Raw genomic sequence first — 21,670 nt, 5'->3', positions numbered from 1 at the left:
TGTTAATGCCATTCAAGCTACTGCCAAATCTGAGTGTCTTTGCAAGTTATTTTATGTGAGACTTTTTTCTTCAAGGAACAAATAAAACACTTTGTCAACGCAAAGGCAAAATATATTTGGTTTCATTACCAAATTAGAGTTATACGAGGTTGGCGCCAAAACTTCCCGGCCTGACATAGATGCAGCTCCAGTATCACGATAATACTGTGTCTTCTTTTAAATTTATATCTTAGTAGTCTGCAAAAAAAAATTGAAGTCTTGCGTCAAATAGTTTTTTATTGACAGAAATTTAAACAAGACGTGTCAGAAAAAATGTCACAAATAACGCAAATTGAGTATAGAGCAGTCATAAAGTTTTTCGAATGGGGCAGGAGTAACTTGAAGATGATTCAAGAACTGGTCGAGCAGTGGAGGTCATAACGGAAGATATTGTTGCGATTATGGAAGATGTGGTATTCAGTGATCGACGTTTAAAGGTCAAGGAAATCTTAGAAATTACTAAGCTTTCTGATACAAGTGTTCGTCGAATTCTGCATGATCATTTAGGTATGCATAAGGTTAGTGCAAGATGGGTTCCTAAAAACCTTTCGGCTATTCAAAAACAATGCCGTGTCAAATGTGCGCGGTCTTTTTTGGAACTCTGTGGATCGGAACCGAAGCCTGTGATAGGAACTATTGTGACGGGAAATGAAACTATGGTTCTCTATGGCGTCGTAAGGGTGAAGCACCTCCAAGAAACTTCAGAGTCTGCCAGTCAACAAAAAAGGTGATGGCCACGATCTTTTGGGATTGTGAAGCAATACTTTTGATAGATTTTAAAGAAACTATAACCACTGTCAATGGCAAATATTCCGCAACATTGTTACATAAATTGCGAGACTGCATACGTGTAAAACGTCGTGGAAAACTGACCAGAGGCGTGCGTCTTTTGCACGATAAGGCACAAGCTGCCATTTTAGAGTGTGGGTTTCAACAGATAGATCATCCTCCCTATAGTCCAGATATGGCCCCCGGCGACTATAATTTGTTTGGATATTTAAAAAAGGACTGACGTGGATGGCGGTTTAACGACGAAGTTGAATTAAAAGAGGCTGTTTTAGCAAATGTTGCATACAAACCAAAAGAATATTTTTTAGAGGGATTGAGTTGTTAATAAAGAGATATAATAAGTGTATTGAAGTTAAGGGGGATTATATTGAAAAATAATAAAAAATTGTTACTCTACTTTGTTTCTTTCATATTCAGGCCGGGAAATTTTGGCGCTGCCCTCGTATCAGAAACATATTAACAACAAAAACTTTGAACAGTTTCATTGTCTCAAAAAATGTGAAGTAACTGATACAGCTTTACTTGTTATTGTCAATCATTTAAATATTCTATCCTCAAATTGATTTCCCAACATGGACGATGCATCCAATATTAGTGGATTTGTCTAATATATCAATTACGCAATATCAAGAAGAACTCGCCGAATTGCAAAATGATGATTCAGTAAAATTTTTATTTAATATAAAAGGAGCAATGGCATGCAATTAAATAAACAAATACAACCAAAAATGCAAGACAGCTTTTACTACCGTTTCCATCTTCATATTTAGCCGATTTAGTGCTAAAAATGATTTACTGACAAAAAAAAGAAATCGACTGGATATAAAACAACGTCGAGAATTGAGATTAAAGCTAACTAAATTAGAACCTAATAGAAAATGCCTGAGCAGCAAGCATCAAGCGCAAGGATTCCACTAAATTAATATAGAAAAACTGAAATATTATTTACTGTTTTTTGATTGCAATTTCATAGTGATATCTTCCCAAAACCTATCATTTATGTTTCTCAAGTGAACAAATCAATATTTTAATGTTGAAAATTATGTATTGTAGGCATAAAAATTTTGGAAATGTTACAGGTTGGGAAACACTGACCTAGACTATTCCACGGCGTTAATTGTTCTTGCACACATTTGAATTCCTAGGTTTTAGGTGGTTTTGACACATGATTGTAGTCAGTTACGGTCTAGAAGTCAGCGTCAATTGTTCTTAAACGTCCTTTACATGTCAGTAATAGGCATCATGTATTTCCCTTCGAAAATTGTCTTGCCGTGCGATATCAATGATTATCTTTTTGAGGCGCTACTTTCTCTATTTTAGATGTACTATAATGGTATATTTCGCATCACCGAATATTAGCAAATAAAGTAAGGAACAATTCCCGAACATTTTTGGTTAGTTTGGGCTGTTTGCTTATTCTCACCACCAAGTATCATGAACTGGAATCCTGGCGAAACGTCTGCAGGATTGCAGTCGGAGCTAACAAGCTAACGGATGATATCCCGAAATTTATTGTCAACATATTTTCCCATCCGTAAATTAACACGTGAAAAAGAAAATAAATAAATATATATATATATATATATATATATATATATATATATATATATATATATATATATATATATATATATATATATATATATATATATATATATATATATATATATATATATATATATATATATATATATATATATATATATATATGATGACACTATATTCCGGGATATCATCCGTTCGCTTGTTGAACTCAGACTGGAAAACACTTCGAACACTGGCACTGCTAAAAAAAAAGAGGAAAATAATATTTGTCTAATATTGGTTGTAGTTTTTATATACAAAATAAAAATAATTTGTCCTGTTTACCATACAGTTCTAATCAGATGAGATCGTCTTCTTTTATGTTTGAGTTATGAGTTTTTAAATCAATTAGTAATCGAGTGTGTCGAATCGATTCACTTTTACGTTTTCAAATAATTCTTAACCTTTTCCAGTGGAATGACATAATATGGCCCATTTTCAAATCGCATTGACGCACATAAAATAAACGTAATGCCGGTTCAAATTACCAAATAAATACCTGCGGTTATAATATACGTCCGCTGAATTAATGCGAGCTTAATTTTATGTGGTGTTTAAATACGGTCTAGCAAATTTATAGGTTTGATGCGGAACGGCCGTGCCCGCACAAGAAATATTTCGACCAAAAATGTTCCAACTTCCTCCCAATAGTTATTAATATGCGTTTTTAATCATAGTGTTCGAGAAATCGTTTTTTTCCGATAACACATGAAATTATCAAATCTCGAATAAATTGTGGGCGAATATATTTAATTTTTTCTAAAAAATGACGTTTAAAATGGCATTAATCAAAAGATAGCAACAATGGTAAGAAGTATCATAGTATAATTCATGATTTGTTTGTGGATTACAATACATAGAATTATTGCTTTCGCTCAGATTGTCGTTATACATGTCAATTTCCAACCCTGAATCATTATTCTGAGACTCGCTAATTGATTAATCGGTATGTTCTACAAATTGTCTCCAATATCCCTCCATAATGTCTACGGCTCGAACTGCGTCACCTAATTATTTCGATTCCCTTCCGGTCAAACGGTGGGATCCGTATAATTGCGTTAAATTTATATTGAAATAAAAATCCGTTTTGTGGTTAATTATCTATTTTTATGAGGCACAATCAGATTTTTATGAAATAAATAGCTATACATATTTGTCTGACAGTAAAACTACAATTCTATTAAATTGCATGAATAGGTTAACTTTTTTTATCAAATGTAACTAAAAAAATGTATTGGAAAAAATATTGCAATTTCCTCCCAAACATTCGGATGATTTTTTCGTAACAGTTTCTTAGTTGGATTACACATACTTGAGTCATTATTCTATGTCTGTGTGCGGTTTTAGAAAATAACTTGAATTCCTAGGTCTCCTAGTAAGGGCAGCAAGGTCCGGAATTAAAGAAACGGAAATTAAAAAAAAATTTTTTTTTTAAATGCTGGAAATTATTGTCGAGTTTCTGATTGCTATATCGATTTTTAAAACTCGGATTCTACAAAAAATTCTATTATTAACTATAATCAAAGTGCTTTGCTTTGCAAATGCTTTTTTGTTGAATGCCGTTTGTTCTATCTATGCAATGAAAGTGGTAGCGGGTCTTTTCTGAAATAGCTCCAAAAAGCCATAACGCGTTTTAATAAACTTGGAGTCGCGATTGAATTACGATTCATTACATTGCCAGGCGGCGCTTTTTTTGATAAAATCGCAAAAAAGTAAAAGCTGATGATATTTTTAGATCAACAGATAGTCAACTAACGGCCTAAAGCGCATCTCAATATCTTTATTCTAACCTAAAATATAAACAAAATAACTTAAAACTTGAAAAAAATTGTGAAGCATTTCCACATTACGGGTAATCATTAATTTAATTAGGGTGCAAAATAATATTTAAAATAAAATTTTCTTATTTATGTTAATTATCTGTTTTATAATACTTCGAAGCGTAGCTGATATTACTACATATTGATATCACTTATTTTTTCATTCAGAATTAGACTTTTTTATTTAATATTGAATTACTTGAGTAGTAAAATGTGTATTCAAATAATATGTTTATATACTGTGTATTGAATATCAGTAGGCGCTGCAGTATGATGAACTCCTGTTTAAATACCTCGTTAAGGCAATCAAGAGACTTTAAGAAGTATTAAATAACGATATGAAAAATTCTCATATGAATGCAAAATTTGTTTCCATGGCAATCTTGATAATTAAAAATGAATTATTACTGTCACAGGATATGTTTTGCTGATTTTTTAAATGGTTTTTCCACGTTTTCACTTAAACGAGTCAATAGTAAAATAAAAATACTTATTCTCCAACAATTAATTGATTGATGACCGTTTTAGTAATTAACCCTAATTTTTAATGAAATTTGGTGCCCTTCGAAAAATAATACATATAAATAGTATTTTATTTTGACCTTAAAAAATATAATTTGCCATCCCAAATAATTTTTTTTTTGCTTATTAAGTTCTGGTTAATTAGATATTAATAACACGTAACGTAGAAGTGTTTCCAAAATTTCAAATTTTGAATTAGGTTCTTTTTTCTACTCCTGTCTGTAAAATACCTACTTACACACCAATCTAGCCTGCGTGAAGCGTCACTTTACTACGTCAGTTTCGTTTCCCACGGATCCGAGCCACTTCGCGCATTTCCGGGATTTTACCGCATGGGTTTGGAAACTATCGGATGTTTTCGGAGATATTTCCCGCGCCTTGAATTTTGACGTTTGTCAATTCTGACAGTCCTATCAGGGAATCAAGTGCCGTTTACCGCACTTGTTGCATAATATACTATTATTTAAATAATGATGTTAAGATGACGTTTACACTGCGTTATTAGTTAATATCGTATATCAAAGAACGAGACCTAGTGGCAAATTAAGCACTCGCAATCGCGTCATTCACAGCAAGTTTGTTGAAATGCGTTAGATCTTTTTGGCGTTATGGATATTTATTTCCACGCCCCCATCATAGATTTGAATTTGAATGGTTAAATATGAGAAATTTTTTGTAGAAATCGACATTTCAGAAACTCGAAAATAATTTCCAGCAGTTTCTCTTGGCCATTTACTTAACTTTTTTTATATCTAGGACGGTCTGTGTCCCTAATACCGGACCTCATGGCTAAGCACCCATCTTAATAAATATATTTGTATATAGTAGATATTACTTCGAATGTAGTTAACAAATATCTAATAATATTACTAATCTACGATGTATCTTTAATTTTACTAAACATCCAAGGAAACAATTAACCACCTGAAAAAACCTTTGGTTACAAGTTTTTGATATTTTCGGACACAAATACTCAACAGCCCGTTTGGGGATATATTTTTTCGATACCGAGCTGAATACTCTAATCGAATGACCTTTCAGTTTACGTTTTGACATTTTCACTTATACGAAAGTGACTACGTCTATTAAATTCTCCCTCGGCGAAAAGTTTGTATTTATGACAACTTTTTGAACGAGGGTTTCGCAAACTCTAAGTGTTTGTCAACTTCCGCACTTCAGATTTGATGGATTTGTCCGCTGCTTCTAGATGATTGTCTTTATTTTTTTGTTGTGAGCTTGTTATCTTTTTGAATTATGGAAGTTCCGAACGGAAATATATTCTAATTCGTTACGAAATTTTAATGTCGCTCTCGGTTTTGATTGCTCACATATTTTATTCAAAAATTGTACTTAATCATTGGCAGAACCACCAATATATCATAGGAGTGGGGGCGAGAAAGAGATCTGGAAATGTCATATGCGATATAGATTTAAATTATTTTACGTTGTAAATTTTTGACACTTGACAAAACCTTGCAGTTGATATATAGTCGACAACATACATACAGTATTCTGTAATGTTAGTTCAAACTTTTATGTTTATGATTTACAAGAACATCTAGAAAAAAATGCTACTGGCTAGTATGAACCGAAAAGAGTGTTTTGCAATAAAAAAAAACATTAAATATGAAAATAAAAATAATAAAAACGTTTGTCAATTAACCCATTATTTTATATTTTACAAAATTAACCGTCTTTTTTAACAACCACAGCCCAGCGGAGTGAGTATTTAATAAACGAGCGACTGGAGAAGTTTATTAACGTGTTTCATACAATTTTTTTACCGCATTCTAGATCCGTGTATAATTTGCTATTTTACAGAAGGGAGTAGAAAATTTTTTAACGAATTACTTACATTATTCAATCATATTTTTTAGGAAAACGCACTAAAATTTTTGAAAACGTGTATAAAATATCCGTAAAGTAGATAGAAATGTTTAGCTTGTGCTTTTGTGCTAACTTAATCGACAAAACACAATTTTTAAAAATTTTACTCACTTGCGGTACAGGTTCGTTAATGTTTAGGACACCTTTAACCCTTTTTAACCATCAATCATATAAATATGGCAAACTTTGAAATCGATATATTGGCAGAGACCCACCCCACGTAGATTTCCAGAAATTAAGTTATAAATCGTCAGGTATCCGAAATAAGCCTTCAGTATAAATATTGACTCGCTTCGGGATATTGGAACGCGGTTCGAGATCAGTCTCACCCCTTAACAAAATAGGACTTGCGGAGAAGAACAGCAATAGATCCAAACAATTGATATTAAGGCCAGGAGTAAAGCTTATGCATTATAGTATAGTGTATTTTTATTAATATTTAGTATTCTCTAATTCTTTGTCTACACTACACCCGACTCTGCACCAAAAATACATAATAATCAGCATATTTTAATAACACTCTTGTTTGAGAATGGTTAAAAAAATAATATTTATTAAGATCTTCATAGAATTTTTACAATAAAAGCTCTTAGATTAATGCTGGAATAAGACATTGTTAGAACACTTATACTCATTGCTACATCTTTCAATAATTTTCTTGGATCACGAAATTTAGAGAAAAAAGAAAGGGTAAAAGAGTGTTATCGTATTATTCTCGCCCTTTTTCCTGTCGGATTTCTTGCCGTCAAACATTTTCCGATTTCAGACAAGGCGTTTTCGGTGCCATGAGAATACCAACACAACTTCGTGTCGTCCGCAATCCGAACTTTTTTTAATTTTAATGATATCGACAATTATTATTCAGGCCGTTTCAGCGCCCTAATTTATTTCGGTTTTTAATTCACGGAAGGCAATTTAATTTGGAACGCGAAGGAGAAAAATTTTAATTATTTTGTCTGAATATTTGGTTGAATTGTTTAGTTTACCCGCCAAAACCGTTAGTAGAATCTAGTATGTTTCTTACGAAGTTATATGTATATGTTATGATATTCATAATACATAACTTCATTCATAGTCTATCTATTCTACAAGCGAGCCCACATCTGACACCAATTGCTGCATTTTTAAAACTAAAAAATTGTTCCGTCCGAATTAACACTAACTAACTGCGCACAAATACCCTCCTCCAAACTACCTTGTTAATTAAAATTCCATATACGATAACAAATACCGAACAGCAGTTTACAATTACAGGTAATAAATGAGAATTTCAATACAAAAAATAATATCTATTGGCAGGGAATTTTTGATAACACATGAGATACAGTTTTCTCCTAAAGCCATACACTAAGCATCCTTTTGGTATCAACAAATTTGCGAATTTGGACTGGAAAGTTTGGCTGCGTCTGAAGCAGATATTACTTATTTACCTAACTTTATTTATCAAGAAATATTAATTAATGACATAACCATAATAATAAAAGTGAAAAAATAAAATGGTTATTTAATTGGTTTACAATAAACACTTCAAAGTTCACTTCGTAACGACATTCTTCAGCCAAATGGTCAATCAGACTCCTTGCATAATATACTATTGAAATGGTAATAAATATTGTATGTATAGAGTTCAACATTTGTTTGTTGCGTTTGAAGAGCAATTTATTAACATTGTGATTAAAAATTTCTTCAATGCCATAGTTTTTATATCGGATTTTATATAGACGAGGATTCAATTTCATATAAAAACAATTTGACCTTTTAATGTTATTTTTATTAGATATTAACTGATTAATCATCCTATAGATACTTTAGTTGGTAGCTATTTGTTTCCTCGTTAAATGAAAATAAAAGCAAAGTTAACATTTGCTTATTGGAAGGACTTAGGTACAGTAAATATTTGATATAATTTGTACCAACTTGTGTTAAATTTTGCATCTAATTATGAGCAGAAATATATTTTCCACATCAAACACAAATTTGTATTATGCCATATTCTTTTTTGACTGTACTTTTTTGAACTGTTTTATTAAATGTGTGTTGTTGCCATAAGAATTAGGTAATGAAAGTTTTGAGGATCGCCCCTTGACAAACATAACCTCCGCAGAAAGAAAATGACTAGAAAATAACAAGCGTCGTCGGTCCTGATGGTCCAGACTATAAATATTAATATATTTTATATTTAATAAATCCATTGAAATCCTATATTTTTTTATAATGTTATTTTTTCAATTAACACCAAATATTAAATTTAAATTTCCATACTAACTATTATATAATATAATTTTGTTCTATGTCTCCTAATAGTATCATTTTTTTCGCAGTTATTCCTACATGCCGTCCTGGGCAAATGAAAGTTTACGGAGTAGCGCGCCATGAAACAGTGAAAATCGCATGCGAAGTGGAAGCCAACCCAACGGACACCGAGTTTACTTGGAAGTTTAATAATTCCGGTGATACTTTCGACATTCCGACCACACAGGTAAACAAAGTAATGGTTATAGAAAACAGAGAACAATTTTAATCCTACATATCGGAGCAATATAATGCTTATCGTTTTGCCAACATGAAACAGAACTCGAATTTCTTACAGATTCATAGCGAAAATGGACGCAGTATCGTCAACTACAAGCCTATAACGGAATCGGACTATGGTACAATTTTATGTTGGGCGAAAAATGAAATCGGAATGCAGAAAGAGGCTTGTGTTTATTACATTACTCCGGCAGGTATGTAATTTTACCAAAAACTCACCATCTGTACAATGCAGTAACCGACTTTCTGATGAAGTAGGTGAAGTATCACTTCTCCAAAAAACCTACAAATATGTGAATATTTTTAGCATTGTAATATTTTATATTCTGAGGTTTAGTTGATATTTTCCAAATTATTATGATTTATGCTGCTACAAAGCAATAATAGTGGCCGCTGGTGATCGATGCCAACTCGTTGCCTATCGCTGGAAAAAGCCTTCGAGTGATTTATACCAAAACGAGTGAACTCAATCTAAACTGAATTGAAACGGCTTTTTTACAATAGAAAAAAACAGATAATTGTGATTGTTTTTCTCTTGGGAGAATGGGGCGCGATCTCATTGTTTGATTACTTTATTTACCGATATATTTCCAAAACTATATACAGTTCTGTTCATAAAAAAAAACCTTAGAAATCTTATTATTAGTTTTTGTTTTATTTATGTAGTTTGAAACAGGCTTTTGTGATTATTTCTCTGGCAATTTGGAAATATTTAACTTTTAGGCGTTTATCAAAAATTGACACCGTGCACTTTTAAAATGAAACGCCAAAACCAAAAAAGGACTACTTAAACCATATAAAATTAGATCTACGGGTTTTTAATGAACTGGGCGGTACACATTATTTTCTTTCAATATTTCTGTAAAATAATATTTATAATAATCTTCTAAACTTCTTAAAAAGATCTTCGAAAAAAGCGCAAACAAAATGACATATCAAAAAAGTCAAAAAAATTAAGTTATTTGAACATTTAAAAAAAATATATAGGAAACTTTATTGCCCAGAAAATAACAATATGTATTAAGACACAATATTCAATTTCGATTTCCTGGCTAGCCGTTATAACGCAACTTGTACTATTTCTTCTAACAAAAGGATTTAAAACAGATACGTATTTATCTAAATATTATATGTACCAATATGTAACCAATATTTTTAATTTTTTTGAAAAAGAGAATATTTTAAAATTTTTGTGATAACTACATCAATAGGTCATACAAATGATAAAATCCCCACGAAGTTTTAAAATGACGCACTCAAAGCATTAATTTAACTTATTAAATAATTATTTAATTTTTTTCCTGCAAACTTTTCCATTTATATACAAAAAAAAGGTTTTCGAAGAATTCCGGTATGTCCGTCTTAAGGTACACAGGTATAATTAAATTTCTTTTTATTGTCGGATGATTAAGAGAAATTATTCCTCAGTGGGTAGGAAAAATTTTGATCTTCATTTTAGCTTTTTGATTTTTTCAAACCTGTGTTAATGTCCCAAAATAAGATTTTTGATATGACCTTGTTTGGAAAAAATAGAATAAGTATGATACATCATTAGTTTTCGGACATTAGGGGAACATCATCATGGGGAAATAAAGTTATTTTAAAACTAAAAAAAACTATAAATAAAAAGATGCTTGTTTTCAATTTTTAAATAAAAAAGATGCCTGTTTTCAATTTTTTTAATATATCAAAAACCAAAACTTCACCAAAGTCTCTAGAGCTCTCGGTAAGCACAACTTAATTATCAATTATATTTTCTAAAATTACCCCATTTAACTAACTAATTTGGAACATACCGTAAGATTAGATGCCTCTCAAAAAAAATCTACCTGCGAAACGCCTAATTCAAAGTATATCTTTGGAAAAGGACAAACATTTCATTTTGTTTGGCAACACTGTATAATGGCGATTGTTTAGTTTCGTAATAAAGGCTCCAAATTTGTAATTTTTAATTTAGAAATGGTCCATTCGTAATTTTTGTTCTTAAATTGCTCTAGAACAAGTTCTTAAGCTGGTTAAGGAAAACGCAGGAACGGCGCACAGATGCGCATGTACATGTCGATAAAATGCTTGACAATACCCACACTATTCCCACAACGCCCAGATAATGCCACAATACCTTCAATGCGAATTTCCCACAATGATACGCAATATCTTGCAATTACCCTGCGTCGTAGGCACACCAAAATGTGTTGTGTTCCCACCGCTCAATAAAATCATATTTATATAATAATAAGATATCAGTTATTTATTAAAACAAAATCAGAACACGTAACATTCAGTAAGTCTAAATAATTTACCAAGAATTTGCCATTTTATAAAATCTTTATTAATTAACCAGCATAAGCACACACAAAACTGTCCCCATCAAAAATAGTCAAATATATCATAACCACTTAGTTCAAAGAAGGATCAACGATTGAAGTGATTTCACAACGTAGCTTCTAGCAGCCTAGTACCCTTAAAACAACCCAAACAAGTAGAAAAATTACGTACGACAAATAAAAATTGCTTCAGAAAGTCCATATTGACTGCATTACAGGCACCATTTCAGTTCGATAGATGGAGTTCAGAGACCAAAACTAACAGGCTCGTAATTTGCAAATCGCAATGTCTCTAAAATATGACATGCAAGCATCAAATTGAAATCAAAAATTATTTTTCCATCAGACTGAACAGCGCGTAAAATAGAATTAAATTGGCTACATATAATTTTTAAATAATTTCATCCGGCCGCCACATTGCACTGGGAAAGTATAAATTTCGAGCTGTCTCATAATTCATTGAAACGGCTTACTTCCAATTGCCTTATCCGCATCAAAAATTTCCGACCTGTTAAAAAATCGTCATGTATCATATTAAAAGCGTGTTTTTTTAGGGGAAGACGCAATAAAAATCGCTTGCGGCAGCAATTTTAAATTCATTTAGAAAATTGGTGAATTATTATGAGAGCCATAAACGAGTTCAGTTTGTGTGCGCGAATGCGCTAGAACTAATCTGCTTTAGGATATGGGGAAGAAAATAACATTTTCAAGCCGGGTGATAATGTTACGGACTTTATTCTGGAGACGATGTACAGGGTGTCCCATTTTCAATGTGTCCTAATCGAATCTCACATTGAAGATACAAATATACCATAATAACGACATCTATTTATGTTAAATATTAACGGAGTTTCCTATAAGAACACAAATTAGGTATTTTTTGCAGGCTTTCAGTATTTCTACCAGAGATAGGCAAAAACGACTAGACTGAAAATCTCATTTTGTTGCATACTAAAGTTTTTGAGCTACAGAAAATCTTCCAAGTAGTCTATGACTATGCCTACTTCGATAGATACTTTTTTGAAGATGTTACTTTTTATTTTATCAAACATTCACTATTTTATTTCATTTTCGGGGGGATATTTATAGCCGTTTTTGAAAACTTGAATATGGTGTTCTAGGTAGCTTAGATTTATTACATATACCTATTTGCTCCATCTCTGATAGTTGTTAAAGGTCTTGCTTACTTAGTTATTACGGCTTACGTTTAGTTAAAAAAAAAACCTTTAGCACCAAACATTGACGACTTCGTTAGTAGTTGTTTATTTTCTTAGATAACCCAGATCCACTTTCCAATTGCACCATACTGAACCAAACGGTGGAGTCGCTTTACGTCGAATGTTTGGAGGGTTTCGACGGAGGTCTGCAGCAAGAATTCATAATGGAAGTTTACGACACTCAATGGCGCAAACTAGTGAGCAACGTGACGTCACGAAGTCCCATTTTTACCGTTACCGGCCTGGAATCGGGCGTCGGTTTCGACATCGGACTTTACGCGGCTAATAAGAAAGGCCGAAGCGGAGTCACGCATCTGGCTGCGTTTACCCTCAAGTCGGCAGAGAAACATACCGGTAAGTCTGGCTTCTCTGGAATTAGGAAAGGCTTTGTTAAGGGTTTCGTCGTGGAACAAAGAATATTTATGGATTTGTTCCTTGAGACTTGTTTACCCAAATTAATAAGAGCGTTCGAGCGTTTAAAATTATATGTATTTACAATATAATGTAACACTTATACCGGATGACACAAGTGGGAACACTATAACTTTTAAACCGCTTGAGATAGCGATTTGAAATTTGGCTGAATGTCGAATTTGTTGACGATATGTAATCAATAGTAACTTTCGAATTTCAAATGGCACAAACCTATATTTTTTCTCATTTTTTGTTTTTCCAAAATTTTTATTTAATTTTTGAAAATTGTGTCTAGGAGGCTGTGACCATCATAAATACTATTTACCGGGTCACCTGATCATGGGAAAAATTGTAAATGAAACTTTTCTAATGGCAAATAGCATTTAATGTAATGAACTATTAATTTTTTTTTAAATAGCACCCTAGAGGGAAGAAAAAGTTTTTAAAACTGGTACTATTTTTGCAACATTTTGACACCAAAATTTTCAAAATCCGGTAAAAAATAAGCTCGGAGGAAGGAAAAAATCAGATAAGTAAATACATTTTTATAAAAAATAAATATTACTTAGGTGGCTTTGCATGCTATCCATTATTAATTGTCAAGTCGGTGAGATTAAAAATGCAGAAGAAACTCTCGACAAGCTCATGCAGTGGAAACAACAAAAGGGATTAGTATTTAAAAAAAATAAAATTCAAGGGAGAGTTTCTTCTGAGATTCAACGATTAGATTTTTTTTTAAGTGTTTTATTGTGGCAAAAAATTTATATGCTTTTGGAATACGGGGAAACAGTCAAAAATTATCGTAAGTATGATATGCAAACGTACGTCATAAGCTACAAGCACTTTTTACCGGAAACCCAGAATACAAGATAATAGAAATGTTTTTTTTTTCTTTTCGAATCTGTCACTTTTTGGGATAATTGAACACAATTTTTTGAAAATCTGTTAGAAAATAAAACCTCTACAATGTCGGTAGGACGGATTTGAAAGTGGTACGTCAAGGTGTGTTACTGTAAAACAAGTTTTACATTGACACAAAACATGACATCATTCGATTGTTTTGTGGATTTCTCATTTGTAATTCGAGCTTTCCAAAGAAAGAATGTGCAGGAAGGCGACGTTCCGGATAGCTGTATACAATGCACAGGGCCTGTCGAGAGGCTTTTCTGCATTCCCCGTATATTAGAAACATATCAACTTTTTCTTCATTTGTAATCGATACAAAAATGAACAAGATGAAATCGATAATTAGATAAAAATGTACAAACTGTCAGAATTTTCAATCATGCCGACTTGATGATTAGAAGCAAAGCCACGTAATTAATATTTTGTTTTTATAAAAATGTATTTACTTATCTGCTTTTTTCCTTCCTGTGAGATTATTTTTTAACGAATTTTGAAAATTTTGGTGTCAAAATGTTGGAAAAAAAGTAACTGTTTTAAAAAGTTTTTGTTCCCACTAGAGTGCTACTTGAAAAGACTAGGTTATACTAAAAAATTAATAGTTCATTACGTTAAATGCTATTTGCCATTAGATAAGTAAAGAAAAGTTTCATTTACAATTTTACCTATCAGGTGACCCGGTAAATAGTATTTAGGATTGTCACGGCGTCCTAGACCAAATTTAAAAAAAAAATAAAAATTAAAAAAAAAAGAGAGAGACAAATCGTCCTATCCTATGCAGAATAATCTTCCGAATTCAAAAATACAAAAAAATATAGGTTTTGCGATTTAAAATTCGAAAGTCACTGTCGTTTCCACCCAAACCGGAAGTGAAACCATTGACTACTGTCAAAAAAATGGACATTCGGGCTATATTAACCCTTCCAAATTTCAAATCGCTATCTGAAGCCGTTTAAAAGATATAGAGTGTCATCCAGTATATAACTTATCATTAACGTTAAATATGTCAATCTTCTATTCCGTTTTCAATATTAAATTATCACAGTAACACTTTTACGCGTATTTGTGTAAATGGTTGAAGCTTGTTTCTCAGTTTTATTATATATTCTTTTACTAACCAACGCACATTTGAAAATACAAAAATATTTGTTTAGTATTTGTATAATCTCAATTTTATGTCAGAGCTTGTTACTACAGACGACGCTGTAACTGAGTGAGTAAAATTTGTTTCATACTAGAAAAGAGTAAATGGTGAAAATGATGAAAATGCGAGAACTACACGTGTTACTTCTAATAACAGCTACCATTTTTAATGCAAATAAAAGTTAATAGTAAAAGCAGAATACTAAACTCAAGTGTGTCCTCCTTCACACTAATTTAATCTAGAATGCTTTTTTAAGGAATCAATACCACAGTACAGCATTCACCTGATAATTACTGATTAAATGAACAACAACGAAAACAACTCGAATCAGTCTAAGTTAATATGATTAAAATTAATTATATGGTAATTTGAAATACATACTGCTACCTATGAATATTAAATTTTAATGAAATATATAAAAAAAAATTGTTAATCCTCTGTTTGATATTGCATCATTCCATTCGATTCCAATAGGAGCGCAGATTGTTGATCTGCATATTTTATAGACCTGAGAGTGGAGACTATAAATTCAGTTGTTCTGCGAGCAACGCAAATGAATATAATTTTAACGTTCTCATATGGCTACAATAAAAAAACTGGATAGAGCTTTCGATATCTAAATTTAATGATAGTATTTATAAGGCATTATAAGGCGTAATATACTTGCGTAATATTTTCCGTATAAGTTTCAACAATAATAAACCCTCTCGTTACTTGAGAAACGCAAATCATGTAGACAATTATCTTGTTTTTTTGACACGAAATCGTCATAATATTTTTTTTACGTCATTTTATCGTAAGATTATCTCGACTCGGGAAACTAGTTTTCGCAAAATAAATGAAAAATCTATTAACTGGAAATTTTACAAGTTGCCAAGTGAAATGGCCGCGGTCCCTGTGCTCTCCGACGAATTTAAAGATATTATGTTGGAGTTCACAATAAGTTGCCTATTAGATCAGCCCACGGATGTTGTTGCTTACGCTGCTCACTACTTTACGAGACTATTAGAACAGAGACATACGTCTCGGGTATATGAAAATGATGACCATGAACAGGTATTTGCAAAAGACGACGACGACAACCGCTGGAGGAGCATATGACGGGCACAACTTGGGAAAACCACGAATAATATTCTAGAAATATTTTAAAAATTTTCTTTTTTACTATCGATATGAAATAAACGCATATATAAACCCTACGGTGGCATACGTCCTTTAAATAGCATCATTATGCACTGGAAAAATGACCTAAAGTGGCAATGTAGTGAATTGATAAATTTGCTTCAGAAAAGGTCAGGGAGAACAAAGGAAACTATGGGTTTCCGCTTAACAGCTACACAAAAATTGTATGGTTCAAAAAGAATTTCGTCCGAGTTTATTTATTTTGAACTAGTATTTTTGTGAATTAACTCACAAATTGTGAAATACAACTAAATTTGTGTTATTTTTAATAGAACACCCTGTATGTCTTTTAATAATTTTATTACGTTTTTTGTGAGCTTTGCAAAAATATATAATACCTAAATGGTATTTCAAATGCAAGACTCTATTTTTTATGAGTAGACCATGAAAATAAGCTATCGGTTTTTCTAATATACTTTAGGTGTCAGTCATGACATTTCGTAATTACTATTTTAATATCCGCCTTCTGTTGATCCTTTTATGGTTCATATTAACCCAAAATATGAGAATATACGAAATTGGATATAAAAAGGGTGTATTATGCGCATTTAATTTTGCACACACACACAAGTTTATTTTGACAGATAATTAATTCTTTGTACTGAGCCATTGAATCATATGTGAAACTCTAGCCAAACCTTTTCTAAAAGTTTACCGGTTTACCGAGCTACAAAGGCTGTTTTAAAATGAAAAATTTCTAAAATAACCTGTATATAAACTATTAACACGGCCTAAAACCATCAAACTGTACCAAAAGCATCATTCTACAGGGTTGATCAAATTATACACTTTTACAAGGAAACCCGGCTTTCTAAACCAGAAAGACGAAAATTAATGTCAGTGTTCGGGGCTCAAGCAACGTGTTTTTGGAAAATGTGCATTTTGAAGAAATCGTTATATTTTAGGATCATTGAAAAGAAGTTCAAAATACCTTTCTACACTATATTTTGCTCCAGTGCTATTTGAAATACAATGTCTTTACCGCTTTCAACAAGTAGGCATTGGACGTCGATAATATAACACAGAAAACATAGGCGTACAGGTTGTGATATTGTAATGTTGACTTTGAGGTTTTGTTTAGTCTTTAAAATAACTGGGATGTAATGGTTTCTGTGGTAAAAGCCGTGATTGACGCAAATGCAGCACGTAATTTGAAAATCCTGAAAGAAAACATCCTTTTAACACATTTTCGAAAGATTGTGGCACGACCTACAACTATACATCGGAAAGGGATATGGGGTTCTAATAAATAGTGGTTTTTAGTAAAGTAATCCTGCAAAGTAAAAACAAAAGTTAAAGCCGCCAACAGAACTGGGAGGCCTCGTTAGACAAACTTAAAAAAAATACACAAACAGAAACCACACAGTATCAGAAAACGCCGCCAATGGTTCCAGCAAAATATTAAATGTGCTTTTCAAAAAGCAAGTTCTTTTTGATGCTTTCAGGCTGTTCCATAGAAAAAATTTATTATGCTGTGGACAATTATTAAATTAATAATTCCAAAAAAAAAACTTAAACCATAAAAGTCGTAAAAAGAAGTTTTGGAAATGTTTTATGGAAAAAAAAAAACCTTATAACCTTATAACTCGGAAGCGGTAACAAATATCCATGTGCCGCTTTTTTTAATGAAAATTGGACCTGAAAGAAAGAAACTGGCATTGGTTATAAGTTTCTCTTTGAGAGTGTCCAATTTGGCCCATCCTGTATATGCGTTCTCTCTTTATCACTCGAATTTACGCTGTAGGTAGGTCGTCCAATGTCGCAGTTATGAACTATATGCTAGAAATGGCAGTAACTGTCAGCATATTCTAGTAGTGAATCGAATTTTGTAGTGTCATTTATTTGCAATTTTTGTAATATGTTTTCTAGAACGTTGGAGAAAACCTTGCGAGATGGCGTATACCAACAGCTAAAAAAATTTCCTTCAAAAAATATCTATGACTAACCAAAATAAAACGAAAATACAAATTTGCTAAACAGTTATTATAATTTATTTATTCTCCCGGAATATATATTACAAAATATTTCGCTCACAGTTAGTGACCCAATCAAACCAGCTCCACCAGAAAATTGTACAATTTCGAGACACACGCCCCAATCAATTCGCCTAATATGCTCCGACGTCAAAACCCCCAACGACACTTACCTCTATCTACTGCAAGTATATGACGCAAATACGCGCATCCTAATCGGCACAGCAACCTCCCAGAATTCGGACGAGATTCAGATGTCAACTTTGCCATCGGATCATCGAGATTTGATGCTTTTTGTCAGAACTATAGATGAAGATTCGCGCGCAAGCGATGCCAATATTATTTACGCTCCCGCAGTCCAAATTACAACTGCTGTCGGTAAGACAATTTTGGAATTACCTTGTGGTGGTGGTGGTGCTTTTGGCTTCTTTTAGAGTTTGACCCCTTTGGTTAAAACTAGCTACTCATTAACTATAATAATGTATTATCTAACTATAAATTTAAGTCATACAGGAGGTTAATCACATGCCATATATGCTTCCCAAGAATTTATTATATACCCATGGTAAGTGCAAAGTATTCCTGGGCACTGCAAAATGCAATGCATCCGGAACCACTAATACCATAGAAGAGACGAAAACAACAATTCAAATAACGATTAGACGTGAAAATAGTATCATTTTACTGAATGGGAATAGTATATTATTCAACAATGGCGGTAAACCACAAGTTTATTGGACACGAGCGAAGCGCAGCGGAGACTTGCAGACTAAACAAAGCATCTCTTGTACCAACTCCATTCATGAAGCCAAACTGCGTTTCCGCTACTTTTTCTTCGCATATTGTGTATACTCTTCGGTGAATTATCTTAAGAAATAGTTTCAGCGAGTGACTCATCAAGCTGATGAATCTATAGTCACCACACGTTTTGGCTCTCCGTTTTGTTGCTATCATTATGAATTCAGAGATAAGCCATTCTCTGGAGATGTTTTCTTTGTCATAGATATAGTCAAAAATTTTCGTTAGTAGTTCTACAGATTTTTCATCAAGAAGTTTGAAAAATTATAATTGTATTCCGTCTTTTCTTAGCTTAATGCGGCCCTAGTTAGTATTTTGGGGCCAGTTTCTGCTTGGGACATTGGTTCTATTGTGGAATACATTTTTTATATATTTTTCCCATGTTTCTTTAATGTCTTTTCGGACAAAAATCAATTCTCCGCTTCCGTTAAATAGCTTAGGTTTTTTTCTTATACATTCCAGTTATTTCTTTCACTTTCTTGTGTACGTTGAATTCATCAAATTTACTTTGTAGCTCTTCAATTTCTTGACATTTTCCTTCTATTTCTTTTTGTTTCGCTTGTCTGATCTTTCTTTGTATTAGTCTGTTGAGTAATGTTGTAATGTCGTTCTTGTGTTTTCTTCTTTCTTCCATAAGTTGTAGGATTTCTTCTGTTATCCAAGATTTTCTGTTGTCATTGTCGTTTTTGAGTAGTTCTTTTCTGACATTTTCCACCGTTTTGTTTAGTGCCTGGATTTTCTGATTCGGGTCATTAAAAACTTCCTTTATCTGGGTGCACTTCTCATTAAGAATTTGTATTACCTGATTTCGTATGTTATTGTCTTTGATTTTTTTTTATGTCGAATTTTACAGGGCATCGTGTACTCTCTTTAGTTTAGTTTTACAGTCTCCTATTAGGAGGTTGTGATCGGATTGTATATCGACGCCGAGATATGTTTTCACACTCGTAAAACTATTTCTGTGTCTGTGATTTACCAGGATGTAATCGATCTGATTTCTTATGATGACCTCCTTTTCTTATCTCTGGGTGATTTCCACGTATATATTCGTCTTGGTGGTAGTTTATAGAATTTCTTTAGTATAACTAGGTTGTATTCGGCTGTGAATATACTGAGAGTTTCTCCTCGGCCATTCCTATCTCCAAGTCCGTAAGGGACAATGTGTCCGCCCGTTCTTCCTCTGGCTACTTTAGCGTTAAAGTCTCCCATTAGTATTAGGAGTTCGTGTTTCGGCAACTTTCTTATCAAGTCGTTAATCTTGGTATAAAATTCTTGCACTTCTTCATCACTGTGCTCTGTGGTGGGTGCATAAACTTGAATTATGTTAGTATTCACAGGCGAAATATTTACTTAAAGAAGCATAATCCTTTCATTCACAGGTATAAAATTGATAACGTGTTTAGCCACTTTTTTTTGTATGATTATTCCTATACCATGCTCGTACCTTGCATCCGTTGTTCCGTAGTATGTCGCAGTAACTCGCATCAGGCCATCTCATCTCACTGACGCCCATTATTTCTATTTTAGTCGATCCATTTCTTTCAGAGCACATTGAATTTTTCTGGTTTGAGCCACGGTCTTAACATTCCAAACATATATTCTCCTAGGTTGCCTTATTTCTCATTCTTCTGTTCAAACCTGCTTCCCCCAGAAATCCGATTGGGGAGCTTGAAACTCTGGATTGTAGTAAAATCCATCAATTATATTCCCAAAAAGGTATGAACCATCGAATATTCCGGAATTTCTTAAATGACATTGACGCAGAATATGAAGAAGTCTTTTTCTGAAGTAAGATTTTAATAGTAGATCAGTAGACCAGACCAATAATAGACCAGAATTATCGAATTTTAAGTGGATAAGCGAGTTAGCTTTTTTTATGGACTTTACTACTTAAAACGGCAAAAAGTGTCCTTCGAATATTTTTATTAAGTAACTAAAAATACTGGATGAAAATTTTCGTTATCGGTTTCAAGATTTTTGACTAAAGTTTTTTTGCAATCTCACAATATAAATAATTTTCATGAAAATAATTTAATTACGTTTTATTCAAATCTACCAGAAAATAAATTTCACAATTTAAAAAATTTTGCAAAATCAAATTTTTATTTTTTCAAACACATATTTATGCCAACAAACATTTCATAAAATCAAAATATAGAACGCGCTTGACAGATGAAAATTTACAAAACTTGATGATCTCAGTATCCCAAACACAACCAGACCTAAATGAATTAGCAAACCGTGTTCACGAACAAAAGGCGCATTGAATTTTAATGAATGAATAAAATGAAAGATAAACTATTTTCCTTAATATTTTGTAAATTTTATATTTACATATATTCTATATTAGAATTCTAAAATTTTTGTTAACTGACATTATTGTTATTATGTCAATAAAAAAATATTTTTTCTATATTTATATATAAAAGCACTACGCCGTCCGAAATAGGTTACAACCCTTGCTCTAAGGGAAATAAATGTTAAACAAAATATGTTTATTAACGTCAAATAGGTACAAATTATATACAAATAATTACAATAC

At 32.4% G+C, this 21,670-nt stretch overlaps 1 protein-coding gene across 1 annotated transcript in view; it reads left to right on the top strand.

Annotated features, from left to right (window-relative positions):
- The window catches only part of LOC132708254 (synaptogenesis protein syg-2-like), a 284,014-nt gene that overhangs the window by 246,489 nt on the left and 15,855 nt on the right, over nucleotides 1-21,670 (top strand). Inside the window, exons 8-10 of the mRNA XM_060680448.1 lie at nucleotides 8,963-9,120; nucleotides 9,232-9,367; nucleotides 12,772-13,068. Of these exons, the coding sequence (XP_060536431.1) occupies nucleotides 8,963-9,120; nucleotides 9,232-9,367; nucleotides 12,772-13,068 (591 nt within the window). The remainder of the gene's footprint in view (nucleotides 1-8,962; nucleotides 9,121-9,231; nucleotides 9,368-12,771; nucleotides 13,069-21,670) is intronic.

Source organism: Cylas formicarius, unplaced genomic scaffold, assembly GCF_029955315.1.
Source record: "Cylas formicarius isolate icCylForm1 unplaced genomic scaffold, icCylForm1.1 PGA_scaffold_10__41_contigs__length_53128322, whole genome shotgun sequence".
In the NCBI taxonomy this organism is placed as follows: domain Eukaryota; kingdom Metazoa; phylum Arthropoda; class Insecta; order Coleoptera; family Brentidae; genus Cylas; species Cylas formicarius.
This window is presented reverse-complemented; position numbering and strand designations above follow the sequence as displayed.